Genomic DNA, 25,350 nt, shown 5'->3' on the forward strand with positions numbered 1-25,350 from the left:
TCATTACTTGAATAGAGCTTTCCCCGCCAATGGGTCTTAATAAGCTATTGTGAAGCGCTTGAAATAAAATTCTCCACAGTTAAATGAATCGTAAGTACAATATACGCTTCACTTTTGTTTAGTACAGTTTCAGTAGAACACGTGTGACTAAGAGAAGCTATTACGCGATCCGGTCACACTAGTTTTTAAATCGTATTGACTATACGTTAAGCTGTCCCGACGCTGTCCATTGTATTGAAATTATTTGATGTAGAGGTGTTGAGAAATATATTAACAGATTTATTATACTTTGTCAAAAGATAAGGATAATATATTCTAATCATGACTTAGGTATTGTTTAAGATAATTGCCAATAAAATGAAATCTTTATTGGTAAAATAAATTCTCTCATTACTCAGGTAGATAGTTACGTAATATGAAACATTATCAAGTAATCCTTCAATATTTGGTTTTCAACAGAGGAGAGCTAGATTCCAATATTAATGAGATTCATTTGCACGAATTTTTTTATACCGCAGATCACTAGTTAGTACCTACCTATACGTAAATAATACCTTTAATTATCTGTAACACAGATATAATCTTAGTTATGTGTTATAAACATAGAATTTGAAAACTAAATTTTATATGTATTAAAATATTTTCTTACTCGTACAAAATTTTAATATTTAGAAAATAGATTGGTTTTCGTATGTAGGAACATAATATGTCAATTGTCAATGCATAATTAGGTATTTAGAATAGAACTAGATGTTCTAAAGTAAGTTTAATTTAATCGTGTTTAATAATTATTAACACATAACCGTATTTACTATTTATTATATAGGTTTCTGTTTCGAGTGCAATGAACTACTTGCTCTAAATGTTTAAACAATACATTTACGTAACTCATCAAATAATTTCATTCGTTAATAATAAGGTTCAAAGTTTACCTATAAATATTCAAAGTCAAATGAATTAATACATGGGTTTTTTCCCTATTAACTTTATACTATGCTATTAGTTATAAGGGTAACTTATCAAATTGAGATTCAACTTTGTCGACTAAAGGTCGGAAAGGTCGAATTGTTTAACATCTATAACTTAGAATTATATAAAGACAAGTGTTTAAATTACAAATATTGAATTGTACATATGTAATGTGTATGTATAAATTGTAATAGATAATTAATTATTACACACTAGGTATATATGTAATACATATTAACAGTCTTCGACAAAATGAAAATTAAACAGTTTTATTAAGTTGAGTAGGTAGAGTAGTAAAAAAAAAAATACTAAAAGGCTAGACATCATACAAAATCTAAGTCCATTTATACCTCAGTGTAACAAACCATATTTCTATATACTTTGCTAAGACGGCCCGATTTGTTTTCATCTCTATATGAACAAACTCGGTATCAAATGTCAAAACCTGTGGTCAAAACCATCAGAAATCTCTCGAAATTCATGCGACATTACAAACTTCGTCGTGGATGTCAACTTTATTAGGATATTCATTATTCTTCCATCGCAAGCATATTTCTTAATCGACTACTCCCAGTAATTCCGAGAAGAGTATACAGTAGAAATATTCTTCTATTAATCTGGCAATTAATCTGGGCTTCTACAAGTATAGCAACTCACCAGCGCAAGCAGTACACGGCACGCCTCCAGAGAGCGCCTTATAGAAGAATATCTCGCCACTATCCAGGTCCCGGGGGCTCCAAGCCGCGGGGGCTCTCGCTCCGCCCGCGCAGCACTCCGCGCGGCCCACGCGCAGTGCAGCTACCGAGCTGCAGCGCCCGCCACGCTCCATGCCTGACCAGCAGATTCCGGCTGCAGGTGTAAGGAGATTTAGTAACTAATAGCTATACGGTTTTTTGGCTTGATATTATTTGTGTGGACAATGGACATACTGCCCCTCTTACGGTCAAAGTAAAATGTTGGAAATGACAACTATTATAGGGACGACAAGAAGAGTTTTTGCTGACACTTTTCTGTAGAAACCTTAGAAACTGTGCTAAACCGTGGTGTTAAGATTAAATTAAAGATTCGTTAAATATTTTATACCTAATGTTAACGTGAAGTTGAATAAATAATTTGTAGAGTTTGAGGAATATTTTAAAAGGACATATTTATTGATGATTTGTGCACTTTATGACCTCAGAATATCTCAACCTCCAAACAATCGTTTGACTTTGTAAGCAACATTTATAAGAAGGTAAAAGAACAAGTAACTATATAAGTGATGTACGTATTAGTATCCAATAATTACTCGAAGATGTCTAATTAACCTATAATATATTAATTAAAGTGTGGAGTTATTTATGCGAATTCGAGACTCGCACGTTGTTCTAACAGGTGCAGCCATTTTTTTTTAATTTTATCAAAGAATTGATAAAAGATAAAAATAATAATTATTTGACTTATTGATTTTAGAATAGGACATTAATTATTAATGTCCTATTCTAAAATCAATAAATCCGGTGGTGTTTCAATATAGGTATCTAATAACAGTGCAATGCTGAATCTACTATGGGAAAATATTATGTCCTGAAAAAATCAATCATTATTCTCGAAAAAAATATAGGTAAGTTGTTTTTCGTCCGTATTTTATGTGCGCATGTATGTAAAATCAAACAACAATTCTAGCCCAACCAAAAGAATCGAGCGTAAAATAAGTATGAGAAATAATTTATTTTTATTTAAATTCTGGGTTGTTTCAGCCTCTATAGTATAATTAGTTACCGTAATCACGGCAACGTGACGTTTGCCCGCACTTGCATGCAAATGTAATTTAATTCTAGACGTTTAAATGCAAATAAAACGTGGATTTTCAGAAACCTGTTTCTTTGCTTGTACATACTTACCATATAGGTCAAGACTACCGGAATTAAACAGTTTCAGTACTTTTTAAATTTTGGGAAATTACGTTGATTACCCACTTGTCAATTTATTACTTAAAAATAATAATTATACCTAACACCTAACCGCCTCCGACTTGCTACATTTAATGCTGTTTCTTTATTTTAGAAGAGATTTTTTATAACGATGAATACATAGTTAGATTTCACGTATAAACCACAGAAAAATTTAATACAATTTTATATATTTTCCCTAATTTAAATTATAATCAAAGTATAATTATCTTTGCGTCATTCACGACAAAAAATAGTACAACATATGACCAACTACGTTAAATAAAATAGTATGAAAGCTAGACGCTAACAAAAGAATAATAAACGCTTTCGATAAATCGAACAATGAAATAGGAAATGTAAAAGGGGAACAGAATAACGTCAATAAACTAATAATTTATAAAGAGTTACGAGAGCACTGGAGGGCCCCACCATGTGTGCTATGATTGTTTTTAACCAGACCTCGTTATTAACGAGATTTCACTATTTCTTAAACTAGTATTAGTATACCCTGTAATACGATTTTAATGTAAATCTACTGAACACAATTGTTCAGATTATGAAATTTTTGTGTTAGGTACTTCTAGTTTTGTAATTTGTTTTTTAAACATTTGTATTTTATTTATAGATCCTGTTTTTCGTTGATTCTGTTTACTTTAGTTGTTGTTTGTTTTAAATAAAATTAGACAGTGCGTATGAACTAAAAATGTGTTAATAATATTTATTAGCGGTGATAAGCTAATGTAGATATATGACAGAAAGATCAAAACAGACCTAATAATAAACAAATATTGAAAATTTTATAAGTTTTTTTGTTTTAAGTCACGATTTATATTCTATTGAAATGAATTAAATTAAATGTTCACATAAACGTGACAAATGACAAAGTAAATCGTTAGATAGCAAACGTTTTAATTATATGCAAAACGTGCTTAGAAATTATTACCAACACCAATAATATTAAAAATGTACACCAAAAACCGACCTACCTAAGCCTTACAAAGTAACGCGGCCAAAACGCGCACGCAAACCTCAAAAGCGAATAAAGAGAAACCAGCGCATACGCAAGTCGGATCCTTCACATCAAATGGTCCATCGATACAGGCCGAGCAAGCAGATGTGTAGGACCGCACTTAAATTCCTCCATGAGTCACTTGCGGGCGCTAGACGCTCACCAGACACTATTTTTCATAGCGGCCTGTGCCGTACATGGCCAGCCGTTAGGCACCCGTCGCGCCGCGTCAGTCCACTTATTTTCCTTGTCCTTTTAAACGTGTTAATTTTGAAGTATTTGTATTTTGTATGCGTGCCGGCGGTACCTCAAATTCTTGAGTTATGGAATTTGACTGTCTGAGATGTCGATTTATAGAAATTTTGAGCTTAACTTTGTAGTTTAGGTTTTAAACTTTTGAATTTAACATATTTCACGTTTTTTGCTTGTTTTATTAGTTTGATACGGTAAACATATTTTAAATACAATAAAACAAATGTTGCATTTAAATTAAAGTAGTCTCGAATGCCATAAAAATTTACAAATAAAATATTTAAGTTCTATGTAAAAATAAAATTACGCGTGGGAATACTCGTAGGTAGGTATATCTTGAAATAAAAATAATTTTCTATAGGTCGTAAAGTTTAAAAGTGATTTTGTTTTAAAACCGGATACAAATACATTAGAGAAAAAAGAACGCTTTTTTATAAATTTTGAAATCAGACAGCATCCACGCAGTGTCCGCTTCGGAGCGCAATTTTTTTAAATTCAGATCATGCAATGCAACGTCCTGAATGGGCATTTATTTCTCTGTATACCTGTTGTATTTGTGATCAGCGGTAAAAATGCAAATGAAACTGAATAATGATTTTAATGCCGGCGCGCTGCGGCCGTTGACTCGCGAGCCGAACGCCTTGTACCCTATCTATATCAAGTATACTTACTACTGTTACACTCATTTGTTCGTAAGAACTGATAAAAAGTTCTCATTTGATCAGGTTAACGTGTACCTATAGTATAGTGCTGAATACTAAAAAAAAATGTTAATAATTTTATTATATGGACGGCAAATGTAACTGCAAATATTAACAGCGTTAGGTTGCTTATAGGTATAGAAAGACGTGACTCATTTGAAATTAAACTAGAAACATTGTAATTTATAAAAGTTTAAAATTTAAGCGAAATAACTTCTACACTTTTCCAGAGTTTAGGCTATTAAATATGAAAAGAAGAGCATTATAAATCGCAATACCATAATCGTAATTTCTGGCAAAGAACTTCTGAATCACCTCCTCATATTAATAACATCCGATCTCACTCGATTAAAAAGTTTTATTATATTTGTGAAGTATCGCCGGGCCGCTAGTCGTATAAATAATGATATTGAGTCAAGTTCCGTCAGATGTGGCGCCACATTTCGGGGCCGAATGCGGATCTTGCTATAGAACACATGCCTATCGTTTTTTGCTCGACGATTTTAAAATTACGAACTATGCACGCCCGCATTTTTTCGCCGCATTTTTAATAATTATAGACACAAAAACCCAATGGAATTTTAATGAACACTCACTTAATTGAAATTATATACATTTCAGCAATCAGCCAGTGCATACAGAGTTACAATTAAAATTCGCAGACCGTTACGAAATGCAGTTCATTGTAGTGTCGTTACTATTTATAAAGTCATGATTGAATAATATTCCGACATTGTCAAGTTGTTTGATAAAATCCATCATTAGTAACTGAACTCAGTAGAGCGTAGACGGATAAATATTGCCTTAAGATATCGATATGCTTTTAAACCTTATTCACGAATCATGATAGGCCAAAATAAACGATCAACTTATTAAAAAAAAAAGAAGATCATTAAAATATATAAAATAATTAATTCTTAACGAAATCAAAACAGATGTGTACCATTCCCCTAATTTGATAACAGACGAAGCATTTAATAGAACTCAATTTTTGGCAATAAAACTCCAAGTTTATTGGCGGCGTTTACAATTCCGAGCGTCCGCGTCGTAAGACCATTACAGATTAGCCAACAAATTGAGAGAGATCTGAGAGAAATAAACAGTTTGCGTCAGAAATCCCGCAAGCGCGTAAATAGACGGAGGACGGAGGTAGTGTCAACCACTCGTTATTTGTGGCCACATGAATGGTCCAATAATAGACTCCTAAAACGGTGCAGTTAATAATACGCGCCGCTTGTTTTCATTCTGAGGCATGGACGGATTATTTAATTTTCCACGGCGACTGATCACGTCAAAATATAATTTGGTTCGCAGTAATATATTGTTAGTGGGTCCATATTTTGGGTAAATGGAACGATGTCAAGTCATTTTTATTTATATGCCGTTAGCCGGATTGTTTTGAACTACCTACATATTCGATAAACTAAGCAGAATCGACGTTGTCGAAATAAACGAGAAGATTTTTCTTATATTAAACTATAACTTTTAAAACAAGTACACATACGCAAAAACTTAATACAAATAAGAAATAATTACTTAAGCTGAAAGAATAAATACTTATTTAGTTATAGGTAGAACTGATAGTGATAGTTAGATCCCGCATTACCACTTTAAGTGTTTAGACGTTATCTATATGCCCACATTGACTAATAAATACAGGCTGAGGGTTTCTATTGACTTTTGTTTATCACTCATCAAGTAATATAGGATAAAATTAATTTAATGTATAATAATAAAATGTCAAGCTAAAGATCATTTATTTATACATATATGTAAATGCACTTTTAATAATACAGTGAAACTTGGTTAAGTGGGACCTGGATAAGTGAGAAACCTCCATAACTGGAACTCATGCTGAGGTCCCAACACTTTGGCACTGAATTACCTCTGTTAGTGGGACGAGGTAAACCTCTATATCTGGGATTCGTTCTTTCGATTTATCATCATAGTTACCTCTATAACTGAGACAGCGAGTAAATTTTATATGCATAAACCTCTGTAACTGAGATAACATTGTTTGTTTACTCATTCTTATTCTACCCTTTTATTTATTATTTTATTTAATGATCGCACCTGTATAACTGAAATAACCTGTATTCTCACCTCTATTAATGGAACCCTCTGTATATGAGACAGATATTTATTAATACCTGTATATCTGAGACACTGGGTAAGTGGAATACCTCTATAAGTGAAACGACATTGCAGGTCCCTTGATGTCTCACTTAACCAGGTTTCACTGTACTTATAAATTGGTAACGTATATCAAACTAGAGGTCCACCCCAGCTTCGCCCGTGGTACATATTATTATTTCGCAATAAAAGGTAGCCTATGTCCTTTCTCGGGTATCAAAATATCTCCATACCAAATTTCATGCAAATTGGTTCAATAGTTTAGGAGTGATTGAGTATCAGACAGACAGTCAGAGTTACTTTCGCATTTATAATATTAGTATGGATTAAATTGACATCCGTAATATTAAAACTGTACTTCGACGACAAACTCCGTAATAAATAATATCCTACTGACCAACAATCAATGTCGTCTCGCCGATAAAACTTTAATGTCTGAATTAACGGAGCAATAAAAATTATAACAAAATTTGTCAATCCATTAGGGTTTTATAGAGCTATTAAAATGTGCGTGAACTGTTACCAAGGGACTAAATAAAATGCATGATCCGTCTGGACGAAAAGTTAGGGAGGCTTAATTTAAAATTGTGATTGTCTGGTAGCCTTCAGTCGACCTAGTTTTCGTTTCTGGGACAATGAAGGACGTATTTAAGCAGGTGTCTGGAGCAGAAGTGATCGTATAATACGATAAACCCCCGTCTAGCCGCTTGATTGTGATGTAATATGAGTAATTACGTCTACCCCAACACCTCATACATAATTTATCGTTGTTCGTTTTGGTTATGTCTTTTTAAATACACCTAGCATTATTTTATGAAAGCAATGCTGACGTAAAAGTACCTCTACATTGTAATAAAACAGATTATAATCGTTCGTGGTCATGGTTAAAGTAAAATTCATAAATGATAGCAGGTTAGAAACAAGCGTCATTCTATATCCAATTTAGATTAAAAGGTAATTAAAAAGGTGTTACGATTAAGCACGTTATTTCACCCTGTGAAATCTAATTTGTTATATACTAAATTAATTTTCATCAATTTGCCGTGAGATCACAAGTCGAATGCATGACGTAAGGATTGCAGGCAAAAAATCACGGATTTGCTTTTTTGGTCCGTGACGTGGTGTCTTGGAAACTATTTATTAAATTTAATTACTGATGTAATGTGCAGGGAATTTTCAGTGAATAACCTGACGCTGTATTGGATCCTCTTTCAGTACGTTATCGATGTTTGTTGGATAATATTTGTCATCCGCCGTCACATGATAATCTTTGCTTGACCGCTGTTTGAGGTGGATTCTAGCAATTTCCAATTCTGGTAAAATACATGAATTCGTTTATATGTTTTAATCAGATTTATGTGTATCGATATAATTTTCTAATTTGATTATATTCATTGGTCGTAGATTTGTGGAAAATGTAAAATTTTATTGTACTTTTTATAAGGATTTACTGGGTCGTCATCTACATTTTCCAAAAATCACTTCCAAAATCCTAATTTAAGGTATATAATATACGCTTAAATTTCTATTTATTATCACAAAATTTTTCAAAATATTACCTAAGAAAAAAGTGTAATTAATCCCTATGTGTAAATAATGAACACTGTCATTCAATGTCAACCGTTGGCGGTTACGACGTTTTTAAGATGAAGACAATATTAACATGCATGTGAATTCCTGAAAAATTGCCAAAATTTATGTTCGTGAATCACAATGTGTAATATCTATGTGGGTTTGACGAGATGATTTTATAACCGTCGTTACATAAATCTAATTATTATAACAATTGTTCTGCTTCAATGAATGTGTAGTAATAATGTATTTTATTTATAGTGATTACCGGTGTTCGCTATTTCACACAATTTATGTAAACGAAACGTCTAACGAAACGTTTTTTAACGAAATACTTCATGGAAGCAATTGAAATGAAATATTATGTAAGATATTTAAGAAAAATGTATTCTTATTAAAAAAAGAAGTGAAACGTCACGGGTATTTAAAATTTATACTTACATTAACAAAAATATAACCGGAAGCGCAGCATTCCTAGATTTTTTTTGCAGTTTAGTGACCCCGGATAGCTTATAGGCACAAAGCCAACAAATAATTTTAAATGCTTTTTAAATGAATGTTTCAAATGAATTTAAAATTAAAGGAGGTGATACTGTGCAGATCTTAGTGAGATTTATGTCAAATTACTATTATTGAGTAAATAAAGGTATATTCAAAATGTATTTAACACGTCTAAAAGTATACGTTATACAAAATTTTACGTGAGAATATTTTTTTGTTTTATTTAAATTTCAAGCCTTTGAATAAATTTATCCCACTAAAAAAGTATGTGAAAAATTATATGTGTAAATTAAATTGTGTTAAAAATATATATTTTCTTTGAAGATTTTTTTTGACAAATTTAAAACAATAGTAAATTTATTTAAACCTGATGGAGGGGCCAGCTTTACGACAGAAGTGTGAAAATGAAGCTAAAAAAATGCGAGAATATTTTATCAAATTATGAGCCTAGCTAGGAAATAGCCAAAATACTAAACTTAACGAATGCAGAGACCAGACAACTTTGAAGAATTATTCTTACGATTACTCAATAATAAATATTCCTTTATAAAAACAATCCGCTCTTTCCAAAGTGTCAAACTAAACTCACAACGAATTATATACTTATTTAAGGTTCTATTTACTAACCTACGTACGCTATATCTACTTGGTGGCATGATAATTGACATCGATTCAACTGTTCTATCTTATCAGACAAGATATCGACGTCTCAGTATCTATCTTTCAATTAGTTATACTGTAAAGGCTCCGGTTGGCCAATGACTTAGGCCTTCCTGCAAGGACGGCAAAAAATCTGGTATTTTTAAAGATTTCTTAAGAAGTGGTAAGACATTATACATCGCTAACACATTTTAATTACATTGACTCTATTAGCAAAAGTCGCAAAAATTAGAAGGATATTATCAATGTATGAACTATTAAAGAAAGAAGAAAATAAGAAATTGGTGAAAAATTATGTAGAGATATCTCTGATGACATATTGTAGAGCAAGGTTAATTTTTTGCAGTCATCATTGTTTTTATTCACTCTATATGGAACGTAATTAAATAATAACGATAGACAATTTTTTAATTTCGAGTGAATTTAATATTTTATAAAATATTATTTTTAACAAGAGAAAAAGTTATTGTACACATTATACTTTAATAGACCTAAATTAGAATTATTATCAGTCTAATTTGAAGATACGCTAGAGCAAAAACATAGAGAGACGGCTAAACATGCTGAAATAATGTATCTTATTCTTAACACCTATGTATACCATGTTTACTTGCAAATAAATGATTTATTTATTTATTTATTTATTTATTTATTTATTTATGAGGGGTAATTTATATTTGTATACGTAGTATATTATTATTAGCCTGTGTTTATATGTATTTTTTTTAAACGGAATTGAACTCAAAATGACTCTTCAACTTTATGCATTTATATTGTGTAGATCACCTAAGGTTAAACCATTTTTACATAAACGATCAAAATAAATAAACGACAGACAATTAATTTAAACACCCAATCAACAAATTTTGGCAATTCCTGGTCTCTATATAGTTTTATTATAACATACCCAAATTAATATAATTAATGATTGCTAAGTGGATTAGCGTATTATTTCGTCGCAATAAATATTCATAAGTTGTAAATGATATAAAAGAACGTCAGCGTTCGGTCACTGTTGCAACGTAGTGCGTTCACTCTAGTGACGCGACGATGATCGACATTATCGATTAACACATATTGATAACACAACACTAAGTTCTCATTGACTTTCAAAATAAAAAGTTAAAGTATCGTCGTTTACTTCGTTTACATCGTTTTACTTTACTTGTAATTGGCGGAAAAATATAATGTCTATTCTGGTTGACTATTTTAAGCTATTGCATAGCTTCTATCGCGGGCCTTGAATCCAGAAATTCCGTAACGAAAAAACCTCACGATCCTCAATTCGACGGGCGCGGAGGTGTGGCTTGAAGGCATAGCATGCAATAGCTTTACCGCGGCAGTCCCCGAGTGCCACACGTCTTTTTTTATTAATATATAGAGCTTCGTTCAGAAATATTGATTCATAACCATAATTTTTATATAAACACATTGTTATGGTGTAAAGACTAGATGTAGAGATCAAATTTCGAGGAAATATTTGCATATGTTATTCTGGTTGGCCGCACATAAATCTTGTGAGGCCATAAGCGTGCCCATGCGCATAATTCAAAGGGGCGATCACCAGGAATCGCCGTTTGGCATGCAGACGGTCGCGTTCATTCCAAAGCAATAAACCCGTTAGCGACGACGTAATATGCATATTGTAGAACATTAAACAACGTATTGTAGTGGAACATAAAATTTGTTTAAGACATACATACGCGAGTGCAACGCTGTTCTATATTCGCAGCGGCGTCATTCGAATAGGATGCGTTGGAATTCCTTACGACTTGGTGGGCACAGAATGCAATAAACTGGTTAGGTAATGCGTTTCGCTTCCATCTTACTGCATATACGTTACGTCTAGTGATGACAGTTTAGTTTATCGAAATATCGATATCGATAGTTGCCGATCGGGCGCGTCACCAGCCCGCAGGTGTCTTATATGCAGTTCCTCTCGAAACATCGTGGCGGCGTCGAACCGCTGCGACGACCGGACGACCCAGCATTTTAATATTTATTTACACATGCAAATACGTGCGATCGACCAAAACAACACAACGATCTTGCATCGAAATGACAATAGGCCATCTTGAATTGAAAATTAGTTTCGAGTACTGCTTCAGGGAAAAAGCGAATGGGGTAAACGTAGTATGCGTATAAACTCGTGCATCGTACCAACACTTACAATAGTAGTGATTATTTTAAGTATGTAATGGCCATGCATTATACTTCGAGTATCAGTTTAGTTTTTGTCATTTCCATAGCTTAATGATGAGGATGTGCCTTTCTATTCATTTGACGTCTCTACATAATACTAAATTTCTCCTCTTGTTAAATTTCTACATAAACGAAGTCTATTGTTATATCAAAACAGTCGATGCTTTTTTTATAATATTATTACCACAGTAATCACATAAATAATAAGTACATACGTACATTAAGTTTTATCAGTTACATAAAGAACAACAACAAGGGCCAATTATAACAATACAACATACTTTAAAGTCTAGATTTACAGCGATATATGTAATTCAAAATATTCCACGTATTGTATATTAAATAGTTCTCGAGCCCAGCTTAACGGATGTTTTGTAGACGGCCTCTAAAGCTGTTTACCTAAGCGTATGAAACACGCACATATAGGCTCTAACTACCACTAATTTCACCAAAGCATCCGCGCCTACCTTTAACAGCTACGTTTATGGTAAAAATATTTAAAAAATCGAGATTGTAATTGGGACAAGAAGCACTTTTAATCGATCTCGTTCGCTCGCGGTTCGAAGTATTGATGACGGCGAAATAAATTTTGGTCAAGTGTTTTGATTTTTGTGAATTATATAGACGTGGTTATGAGTGGAATGTAATGCACTATGCTTTTAAATGACCACATTCTTTTAGTATAAGCTTCATAGGAATAAACAATCGATTTTTGTAGACTTAATTTGACCAATTATAATTTAAATATGCAATGTTCATTGTATATTCATTAAATCAGCGTTTATGATTCTCTGTAGTCTGATTAGTGAGAAAACTTGTTTAGGCTACTGGGAATACGCTACTTTGATTGTATATTTAAGCTATTGTAAAAATAAACAATATAAATATTCTTTGAGTTTTAGTCTAGTCTGGCTTCACGTTTAAGATTTTGTAAAAGAAGATTTATATCTGAACGATTTATTTTATATTGCTATTTCAATAAATATTTTGTTAAAGTCTGAAATTTCAGAGGGTAATTTTAATAAAAATATCAACAATTTTATATTTCTATGGTTACACATTATTTTCACTTACACTTTACAGTACACATACAGATAAATCGATACTAATTACTTTATTGATGATATTAATCCGATAACGTTTTTATTCGATGAAATTTCTAGGAAAGAGCTTTTGTGACAAACATAAATGTTTTTCTTTTTAAAGCAAAAGCTGATGGATATTATCCATTACTCTTTAACAATATATAAGATAGTAAGATAAGATTTTTCTTGAACTGTTAAGTATATACGAAATATTATTTGGTCAATTCCTGTACACGGTTAACGCGAATACAATATATGTAGTATATACTTATGCGTTTATACTGGATTCAGGTAATTGAGTGTAATTACTGCGAAATGAATCAGCGTACCGTCAGACTAACATCAACAGACGGTAGTATTTATTTTTGAGATTACAACATTGTAAGCAAACCTATCTAATATCTATACTAATATTATAAAGAGGAAAGGTTTGTATGTATGTATGTATGGTTTTCACGCATAAACTACTGGACCGGTTTGGATGAAATTTGGCACAGATAATCTTTAGACCCTGAGAAAGAACATAGGCTACCTTTTATTGCGAAATATATACCTACCACGGGCTAAACCGGGGCGGACCGCTAGTCTATAATAAATACCGATTTGTTGATTAAAGATCGACACATTTTTAATATTTCAAATGGAAAATTCTTTATAATTTCAGGCACTGGATTTTAGACGAAAACTTAAATACATATTAAAAATAACCGAACTTTTTTAAAGTGGGTAACTAATTATTGTAATAAGCTCCGTTAAAAAGTTTATAATAAAGAATTCGCTTTTGTCTTGATATCATAATATGTATAATAAATATACTACGTTATTATACGTGTATCTATATATATAGACAAGGATAATATAATAATTATATTTTTATTTTAAGATTTATCCTAATTTATACTTGTCACTAGTAATAATTAATATTAAAACGTAAATTAATAACTCTATTATTTAAATAAAAGTGCAATAAAAATATCATATTCTCTACTTTATATTAAATTTTATTATGATTTATGATGCTCATGAGAAATTTATTTAAGAACGAGTTTTAATAAATCTCAGGAATACCATGATAACATGCGTGAAGTTGATATTTTAAGAACAATTGGTAGATATAGAGTTAAAATTATCATTTTTAGATAGATTTGAAAATGTATTTGAAAGCTCTTTATTACGGTTTTAATAGAAATAAGTATATGAAAAAATGTATTAAGTTTTTTATTAATATGAAAGAGTAATATCGATTGTATAATTTTGTAAGGGCTATTTTTTTTTTATTTGGCTCTTGAGGAAGGTCGTAATATTGTAGTTTTATAATTGTATTGTTTACGAATTTTGTACGGGAAAGCTCTATTTGACGGACATTCAATTTTTAATTTGTTGCATTTTCTTTAAAATTATTATATATCTCATATAAAATTTAATAAAATACAACTCTTTATTTAGTTTAACTCTATGATTTAACAATTACATAATATACTAAATTTGTTATTCAGTTTTTGAAGTTTGTAATCGATTTGTAAAAGAAAATTAAAATCATTTGAATTTCTTATATTAAAAGTTTACAAACTTATTTAGATAATCAAGTAGAGTTTTTTTTTAAGGAAAATAATATTTTCACTTTTAAGAAACTTATTTATATCGACTAAATGCATTTAAATTAAAAACAAAAACAGATTTTAAAGTAATTTTCAACAAGAATGTCACCTTGAAAAGTGCAAAAAGCCACAACATACTTGCCAAAAACAATTATTATTTTACGTTACCGGGGATCACCACACCAGTGCACTTCGTATAAATAATTTCAAAATAACAATTTAAGCGGGAACGCCACTACTTGTTGAGGAGCGCGGTCAACTAATCACAAATCACTATCGGAAATTTACAAACGAAACCCTGAAATTACATACAAAATATTGTGCGGAAAGTTTGACATTTGGAAAAAAGTTTCAAATAAAAATTAGCGCTGTGCCGGCGTGCACGGGCTAAATGCAAATGGTCGCAAACACTTTTATGAAGGTATTCTCACCTGCTGCCGGGCGCGCGAGCACGAGCGGCAGCACGAGCAACGGCAGCAGCGGCAGCCGCATGGGGATCGAGTCACATGCCGGCGCGTGCGGCGCTCTGGCCTCGTCGCCCGCCGCCGCGGCACTGCGGCCGCGACGCGCTCGCCGGCGCCGCACGTGCGCGCACCGTCGCCGCGAACGCGTGCCCGCCTCAAACGACACCCGCATTCGCGCTTACCATCGGTGTTGCCCTATCGGGGAGTCGCCGCCGACTGACTGCAAGTGCACCGGAGTCGACGACCGTAAACGCGTCTATGCAACTCTCCCTCGGCACGTGCTCCCCATTCATGCTCGATACTCCCCGATAAATAAAAATTTAGCGCCAAACTACTAGAGCGACGTTAAATGTGTCAATTTCGTTACGTAAGCCGAATCGTAGCAGATCAATGAACTTAACGTTACTTAAGCGTTGAAGTCTTTTCAAGGGCGCTTATTAAACTGCAAAAACTCGGTTATCACTCATAAAAAAGCGGTTGGCAACAAGAATTTTCATAAGTAATAATAAGTATAAGCGGAACAGGTATTTCTCCTGGTATGTTCGCACTTCCAATATGAGAGTGAGCCATGTCAGCCATGTGTGAACACCACGTTATGTAACGAGTATGTGCTCGCTACCAGCCATGTGCTCGCCTCACCTCGCTTTGGACCTCATTGCGAACTAACCCTACTTTATATAAAATACATTTAATATTTCATGTAGTAACTTTCATAAGCACCAAAATAACATTACTAAAGTTTAAATCGTATTTAAATAAATCAAATCTTATTATAATTCTTGTTTACATTTAATTAACATTTTTTAGTTAGGAATGTCTTAGCGATTCTTGCGAAAAACTTTTAATTGATAAGTATGTAATTGGTAAAGATATGACTACTTCGGTTAAAATAAACATTATAGAAATAGGTATACCTAATATTAATTTCATAAATTTTCCGTTACTAATATAAACATAGGTATGTATTAACAAAATAATCTTACGACTCTTTCTTCGTTCATACATAAGCTAGAGCGTGAAAAGTGTATTAAAGCAAAATAAATAAATTACAAATTACATATTATAATTTATAGACGTAGTACCTACCAGTATAGTAATTAATATTTGTATAATCTACCTGTATTAGAGTACATTATACAAATGAAGACCTTACCCATTTAACAATTTAAATTGTGTTACTAATTTTCATCAAATCATCATTGACTCTATTTTTGTAGACTAAATTGTAAGAGAAATTGTAAGACTTTTTTTATGTTAAAATTCTTATTTAAAATGATTATCAACTACACAATTTTCTACCATTTACACATCAATTTATTTGAATATTTTGCTAAGTAGTAACAGTATTTGCAAGTTAATAGTCAGAAACATAGTTTATTCCATTGCAGAATAGATGTTTAATATTAAAATCTGACCTAGATTTTATATGATTTATGATTGTTAAACGATTTGCTTACCAGAAGCATAGATAATATATACAAGTACCAGAAGTACAATTTCGTCGAGCAGTTCATTTAACATAATAATGCAATTTATCTTTATAGTGTTTAAATAAAATGTGAACGGAATTATTTTGTAAGAATTTTAATAGGATAAGTAAATATAATTTTCTGTGACGTTATTTTGATTTACAATACCTATAACCCACAAAACGAGGAGTGGTATATTGTTATAAAACGTCTGATACAAAAATATGCTCGTCGGTTTATTGTATATAGATTTTGGAGTACGTAAATTCAGAAGTAGAAATATCTGAAATATCTACTAAATAGGGCATAATATTAAAAGTGTATCAGTTTTTAGCCATATTCTTAATACGTTATTCTACGGAACGTACACAGGGGTGAAAAATATTTTATATCTAAGCCCTAGATACTAGCCTAACATACTATCTATAACCAGCCTCCTGCCTCATATTTTTCTAATTGCGGAGATCAATCTCATTTCTTCTTATATAAGTTTCAATATAATATACCTATAGTCTCTAATAAAGTGAGTAGAACTTTCAGCTATAAATATTAATGAACCTGACATCTTGACATAAACATCGATTGAAGTGTTTAACTAGACCATGATTAACTGAACATCTGTTAAAATGTCACCGCGATTCATGTTGAGGTGTTTGTGTTGCCAAAAATTATTTAAGAATGCGTCGCGAAGGAAAATCATTTTCATATGATTAGTAGAAGATCTTTCTATGTTAACTTTGAAAATTAAGTATCCATTGTTAACCGTATTAGGTACTTGGAATATAATTAAATGCATGCAAATAATACATGATACTCGATAAAAGTTTATGCAAAAATATATGTAAAGATAGATGATAAAAGGTACCTCTGTCAGTCCTTTCTCATTTTCATTATTAATTTGATTATTTCAAATGCCTTAGACACCTTATAAAATAACAAACCTACTTTTTATGTTCTATCGTGTGACGTGTCATGTTCTTTAGGTAAAGTACCAGACACAGATCATCCTTAGGGGTGTGGTACATTCCTAGGCGATAGAGTAATCCAGTCCGTACTAAATTATTATCGACAATCAAAATTCATGAAAATATCTGGTTTACATTCCTGTATTAAATTCTTACAATATTTGATAATCCATAATACAGGCTACTCATGTTGTTTGACATTCTATGTTGAATTTCCTTGTCTTGTGGGTGTTTCTCAGATTAAAATCTTACCATGGAAAAAGTTAATATGTTTGGGAAAGCGTAGATTTTACGTTTGCGCTGTAATTACAATATGAAAAATCAGTGCTGTGTCTGGTAAAATATATTCAATTTCTTTAAATTATAATTTGAGAATTTATTTTATGAATATAAGTATTATAAAATGCATTCGGGCTTCGCAAACTTTTTATAAGTAAACAACAATTCGCTCTTGTACAAGACTCTATGTTAACAATTTCACGAAGTTAAATATCGTGAAAAGAAATTCAAGCCCATGAAGTTCGATTTCAGACAGTTTAACTCTAAGGCATTGCTTTGCCTAGTAGCATCACCGGATAATCGGGACTCCGGATATCCCACCGTCCCCATTACAATGAAAACTATACCTCTAGTGATGACGTCACACACCGTGAAGTAGATGCCAAAATGTGAGCCGAATTGGTTCTGAGAATCGTCTAATATTAGAAATTTGTTAACTATGTCATGGAATAGGTACGCCTACTGCTGCAAAATGCGCTTTTGTCGGTTTAATGTTTATTATGAAACTTATTACAGAGCTGACATAATACATTTGTACAATAGATGTAGACCAGTGATATAAAAATAAAAAGCTTTTACAAAAAGTTGTTTACCAAATTTTATTGACTACACTATTATTTATAGCTGAGGAAAAAGGAAGTAGGTATGACTACACGATGAAATCTACAATTATTTTAAGCGATTGTGTATGTTACACGTTTATTAAAGCAAATGACGTTAAAATGTACCACCAACATTTGTAGGATGTTAGAAATTATTCAAAACTAAACTACTTTATTGAGAGTCTTTGTCTTTTTTCAGCGGTTAAAAAGTATAGCGATATAAGTATAACTGCGCGTACCTACTCCACACCGAGTTACGAAGTCCATGCAAGCTCGCCACAATTCTCGTAATTAAATCTATTTCTTGTACGCTAATAAACAATTTTTTCATTAAAATTCCAAGCGAACATGCGAGACAATCGTTGCCTAGCAATTAAAGAAACATGAATACCTGCGCAATTTTCGCCCTTGGATAAAGTTGTCGAACAGCATTGTCTAACAATCAGGGCCCGAGGCATGTTAAAACAAATCGTCGCGTCGATCACCGTATCATTTATTATTGTCAAATTAAATGTGCACAAAAAGCATTCGTGATCGACGCGTCCTCATTCACGCAAATGTCATTTTTTATCTATCACAAAATGCAAGCAAACCACAGATTCGGAGACGTGGCCCGACGGTATGGAGCATGACTATCAACATCTCAATTTATCACGATTCATCAAGGAGCCGATACAATTTGCCGTAAAATTCGACGCGTCTTAACTCTTAGCGCGAAAATGTTTGAATTTCTACGGTAAGATGTCTCGCTTTTGATGATTATTTTAAGATTATTTTTTCACTTGAGCGAGAGATTTGATTGCGCATTAAAACCGTAAATAATAAAAGAACACTTGAGACTAGAATTATTCGTCATTGCTAGCAAATTATATGAAGCACTATTATTAGAAGATTATACAGACATAATTAAGCAAACATTATTAGACACACAATCAAACAAGCTTAACTATGTAAGCTAATACTCGTATCTATGCAGGAAAACTTTGATATAACATTTATTTACGAAATTTTCTGTTTTACTCTAGGGTTTTACTCGTAACAAGGAAAAAGGTATATGATGTGATTGCATATAACTGTGACAAAATATGTATTCCCTATTGTTCCCTTTAAAGTTTTTAGGTTCCCTTAAAAAAAACTGTTTTGGGTACACAATGCCTAAACACATACATACATAAACAAGAAAGAACTACTACATACTAGGTTATGATACATAAAGCAAACCTATAAATTTTACAACCAAGTCACTCGATTTCTGAATTGATTTACTACGATAGTAAATCAATGGATTTCTGCCAAATGCCGCATAATCATAAAAATATTGAATTCACACACATTCACAGAAATTACAAGTAAAATAATTTTCAATACCAAAGTGTATGAAGACCAGTGATATAAAAATAAAAAGCTTTTACAAAAAGTTGAATTTATATATGTAGTAAAATACAAAGAGATTTGTTTAAAAACATTTCCATGGGTCCATCATTATCTTCAATCGTACGTAATATAGCACATCTTGTAGATAAACTGCATTTTATTAACTCGCACAAGCTCTTTATTTCTATTTCGTTTATTTCTGTCTGCGATGCAAAATATTCTGTTAACAAACAATGCTATTAATTTTACACAATTTTGTTTCTCTTATAGTGTTCAAATTAAAATATTCAAAAGGGCAGTCATAAAAACTTATTTTTATAAGTTGATTGATAAAGAACAGATTGAATCTGAATACGTTTATAATGATGGATTTTCTTGAAAATGTAAGTATCTACATCATATATGATGAAATGGATGATGTAATTCATAATTAAGAATGTATACAGGTGTTTCAATATTTAGATATAATATTTTCCATTTCAAATATAAATATTATCTGTTAACAAGCCAGAAGAAGAAGAATTGCATCTTCCAGTATATTCATTTTTATAGTACATATTTATTGAATTAAATCCATATAATATCTACATCAATAATAAGAATATTTCAAAAATGAAGAGCACGTTAATTTTGGGGCAAGCAATGACGTCAACATTTTATCCTTTCCGCAAAAATATATTGCAAATATTTTTGATTATGCACATAAATTGAGAAAATCTGGTTATTTTCCTTTCAAAGTATGGTGCCGCAAAAAATGTAGGTTAAAATTTAATTGCATATGTATTCGACGGCACGCGATAAAATTATAGTTTTTTGTTTTGTGCCTTTTTGTATTTTTCTTAATAAAAAAATAACGTTACAGTGTCAAATTTACAATGTCTGCAACGTACAAGGTTTGTATAAAAAGTGGAATTGCAATATTTATGGAATTTTAAGTACTGCTTATTTCTTGACCCACTTGCGGTTCGTTTTACATTTAAAAAGTCATGGACTTACGAGTTGGAAACAGTATTATTTATTCAGGCAAATCTAACTGTTTATAAGGAAATATAGGAAAAATTTATGCCGCTCTTTTTTTTCGATCACTCAGCTCTGTAAAGTTTGATGAAAGTAAGAACTTAGATCTAAGGGGTATCCTTATGGTCCACTATCTATCACCACCACGGTTGTCCTTTTTTCTCATATTCAAATATTGATTTATTTAAATAGCGAAATTAATCCAGATGGGCAGATTAATAACATATTTGGTTGTAATAGATTCACAGTCTTAAAATAAATTTTAAGTAGAGATTTCTACTACTAGTTAACTACACATTAAAAAACAGATTTTCATTAAAAATCTTATTCCTATATACTCACAAAATACGATTTCCATTCGCCGCAAAAGCAGTCATTTAAAATTCATATCCAGATTATCATATTTATACACTAAAGTGGATTGAAAGTATTAAAATGAACTTCCCCTAAGGTACGGACACCGGTTGAGTGTACACTGTTTATCATTTACTAGTCCGTTAACACACGACATATTATTACGCGCGTTTCCGCTCGCTGTTAAACGTTTTAAGCTGTCTACGTAATATTTAAACATCATAAGCTTATATATTTCATTAAGGTTATTTCTAGAATTAGCTTCTTCGTGTAATTTGCTGACAATTGGTACAGCATTTTTCTTAAAGACAAATTGTTCGTGAAAAGCTCTGTTAATACAAATATAAAGAATTGACGCTGCTTTTACATATATCTAAAGGTTAATTAAGGTCCTGTCATATTACAAATATAAATTAAATAAGTTTATACCGTGCAATAAATATAAGCTTAATCTGTGTAAAGCTTTTTTGTCTTGAACTTGAATAATGAATATAATATTTTAGAGAATTTGAGAATGTCACACAACTCTACAATATTTTACCTAGGAATTTGTTAAAAAAGAATCTGTTTAGAACATAGAAATCTAAATAACAAGGCAATAGAAGTGGTAAGCGCGCGTGACATTGTCGCCACTCAGGTGGTTTCCATGCCACATGACCATGATTATTTTTATTATCACGTTTAACAAAAATTTCAACCTTATTTCTATGAGTTTATGTTCAAAGTTATATCTATTGAAAATTGACAATCTCTGTTGTAGAAAAGCCGAATTTTTGCGTATTGGAGCAAAAATAAACAAAACGTCTCATATGCTTAGGGATGTTATTCTAAAATAAATGTAAATTCGTGCGTTAGGATACATAGGTATTAAAAAGCTTAATTTAATATTTAAGTTAGTTTTTACTAAAATCAAGCTGTCGAATAAAAGGCATAGTTTACTTGTGTGTACTGTTTAGCTATCGGTTTAAATGTGTTGATTTTGGCGACAGCGGTTTTCATACGAATTATGACATTATAGCACTTCTATGTGTCTTGTTATTTAGATTTCTATGGTTTAGAATAACAATATCTCATGAATTTGTTATTGCAACGTTGTTAGTAACCCTATTAAATAAAAACAAAAGCGTCTTAAATACACCAACAGGATTTTTTACATTTACATAAATCCTACGCCTTAAATAGAAAAAAGCGACACAAACGCCGAAAATACTACGACGTGTGTTCCATTTCCTACGGCAAAATATTAGCCATTAACGAATTCCGAAACAAGACTTAAACCGGACAAATATGCGGGTCGGCCAGCGATGCCAAGAATTTGGTCGAACCGACAACTTTACATAGCTCTTGTTTACTCCACAGTGTGGCTATTTCTGAATATACAATATCAGTACCGTTCCTTGATAAGTAACGCACGATGTATGATAATCAAAGTATTTCAAATGATGATATTGTTTATAATATTGTAATTTTAAGGTGCAACTGGTCTTACTATCAGAGCAAAAAAAAATCATTGATATCTTCGGGTAAAATAATAGGTACATAAAATAAAATTGGGGACATCATAGAGAGTGGACTTAAAACATTAAATAAATTGTTACTTTTCGAAGCTTATTATAATTTATTATATAAGAATCAAATACGAAATACCTACGTCTGATGATCCGTTTGATCAGAGCATATAATTTAAGAGATAACGCTAAGATTGTTAGACATGTTAGGGCCTTCAAGGATGACTGTAAATAGTAAAATCTTTCATAATAGTACAGAAATAACCGTTAAAACAATATAACCTTAAGTATTAAGGTATTTAAATGAACTAAAGAACATAAATTGCGTATTTATTAGTTGGAGTATACAGTAGCGAAATATCAGGGTAATTAATTAGATACGTTTTAAGATTACTAACCGGAGGCGTTTTATTGAAACCAATAATAAAACAAAATATTAATTGGCATATAATATCTTAATTATTCTAGACATTACGATCTTGGAACACAATTTAATTTCAAGGCAATTTCGTTTGTTAGTTGTGTAATAAATTGCTTAAAGAGACCAAAGAGCAAAGGTGCTAATTTTTCGGATCTGAGCAAAATAGTTAACGATCAAGGTAAATTCATATATTGTAACGATGAAATATCTATCCTAATAATATCCTGCTAGGTGGGCTGACGATATAGTGAAGGTATTTGGAAGAAAATGGATGCGGGTGGCGAAGAACAGAAAAGAATGGCGTGCCCATGAAGAGGCCTATACTCAACTTTGGGTTAAACCGGGCTGAGAAAGAAGAAGAAGAAGAAGAACGATGAAATAATATATTTATTCCTGAGCAGTTAGTTATCACTACAACTGTAAAACTGAAAATTGTAAAATTTAAAGACACGAAAAAAAATATTCAGACCGCATTTTCCGAGGTGTTTGTAAAAAGTAGGTAGTAGTAGTATCTGCATTTATATGCACTGTGTCAATAAGATCAGACACAGTGCTTTCCTACAAAGAAATACTTTATGTACAAACTTTTCATAACATTACACTATTTCAATTTTCAAAACCTTTTAATTTTCGGAAAAAAATAGTTTCTGCTAAAGCGGCATTCATAAACTCAACTACGATACGAATTGAGTTTCAACATAGACAAATGTTTCAACTACGATACGAACGTTTATAGTATGACGATTCAAAAGTGCTCCTAGAAGAAGTCTAATTGAATAAATAAATGTTTGAGTTTGAGTATGTCAAAATGGAAGTCTTGGCCAGTTAAATATTCACCTTTGAATTGCGTCTTACTTCAACCATTTTATAACACATACTATACACAATACGTCCTTACCCAATCCATTTTCCAAATGCGTCACCGAATTAAACACCGGGCTAAATAAATGGGCAGATAGATATCACAAATTGATTTAGTAGTCGGCCACAGTGCATCTATTAATCAGTCTGCCTGTGATTTCCGTTCGCAAATACTAATTCCAACAAATTATCATGACGATGCAATAGAATAACAATCGGCTGCGGTTGGACGGTTTTAGAGAGCGCTAAATTCGCTGTGAATCTGCATAATATACAGCAGTGAATCATAGTTCACTATTCATCAGTATTCTATGTACCTATGGGCTATAATGCACATTTTAGCAGCACACTGCCTGCATTATCAACGAATTTGTAGTAATTTTTTTATTTCAGGCTGTAACTTTTTTTTCCATGTCTAAAAAAATATCTTCTTTCTAAACGATAATATTATGTGAAATGTCTATTAGATAGATAACTTTTATAATTTCGTGTTCGTTCACTCATACGCAAATAAAAGGTTTTTACATGTTTTCTATTGAATATAGGTAACATACTTTCCATTTTATCTAGATAATAAAAGCTCAAAAAAGAGATTGCATTGATCGATTTCTCCCGGTTTCTCTTCAAAACAAATAAATCTTCAACATTTACATATAGATAAGATGGTACTGATTAAGTCACCACCCATCAAAGCGGAATTAATTTGTAGTCTTTGATAAGTATCACACTTATTTATTACGTCATTGTATTATATGCGTGTATGCGACGATACAATAAATAAAAACTTGAAGTAGAGTCGTCCTACGTTCAATATTTTTTAAATAAATGTCAAATATAACGCCTTCATTTTTTTGTTATCATAACAGATCTTGATTCTCCTAATAAAAGTGTCAAAGTATGATAAGATTTTTATATTTATTAAGAGTACTTTTAAGAATGTTCGCCGTATTAAACGACTGTGATGCAGGGAAAATGTGTTTTGCCGAATTTTTAATGAGTTTGTCCATGACAGACTACTAGGTAGGTACTGAAAAACCAAAGCTTTCCTCTTTATAATATCAATCAAAATTACAATAAAGCGTTCAAAAATAAATACGGCGATCAAAGCCGCGGGCGCGCGCAAGTATACGGGCGGCATGCAGTTGCAGCGCAGACAATCATTATGTCATCATGTCTAGACACAGAGCAGTTGACAAACACCGGCTGTTTTCCCATAATCTTGTACGGGCGGCAAATTTAGAAGCGCAATTTCGTTGATAATTTGACAAACGAGGTTTTTACGTTACCGTTCTTAGAATTTTTTTGTCACCCGCCAATGTAATGTTGACTCACGTAGCAGCAGGGTAGGTATTATTAAATTTCAACACCTCTTGCTTGTTAGACGAATTAAGACTTCGTTTGTCGAATTGGCTGCACAATA

The 25,350-nt window shown here is 32.0% G+C and overlaps 1 protein-coding gene across 3 annotated transcripts in view; it reads right to left on the reverse strand.

Annotated features, from left to right (window-relative positions):
• The window catches only part of Fs (Follistatin), a 34,461-nt gene extending 10,368 nt beyond the window's left edge, over positions 1 to 24,093 (reverse strand). Inside the window, exons 1-2 of one of the 3 annotated variants that reach the window (XM_090110908.1) lie at positions 23,968 to 24,093; positions 1,627 to 1,818 (exon numbers count right to left, since the gene is read on the reverse strand). In XM_090110908.1, the coding sequence (XP_089967034.1) occupies positions 1,627 to 1,798 (172 nt within the window). In that variant the 5' untranslated portion in view covers positions 1,799 to 1,818; positions 23,968 to 24,093. The other 2 variants (XM_090110909.1, XM_090110907.1) reach the window with 2 other exon arrangements.
• Between the last annotated feature and the right edge of the window lie 1,257 nt (positions 24,094 to 25,350).

This window comes from Colias eurytheme, chromosome 16 (genome assembly GCF_061535395.1).
Source record: "Colias eurytheme isolate Ceu_HAF_F1 chromosome 16, ilColEury1 Martin Lab GWU primary, whole genome shotgun sequence".
In the NCBI taxonomy this organism is placed as follows: domain Eukaryota; kingdom Metazoa; phylum Arthropoda; class Insecta; order Lepidoptera; family Pieridae; genus Colias; species Colias eurytheme.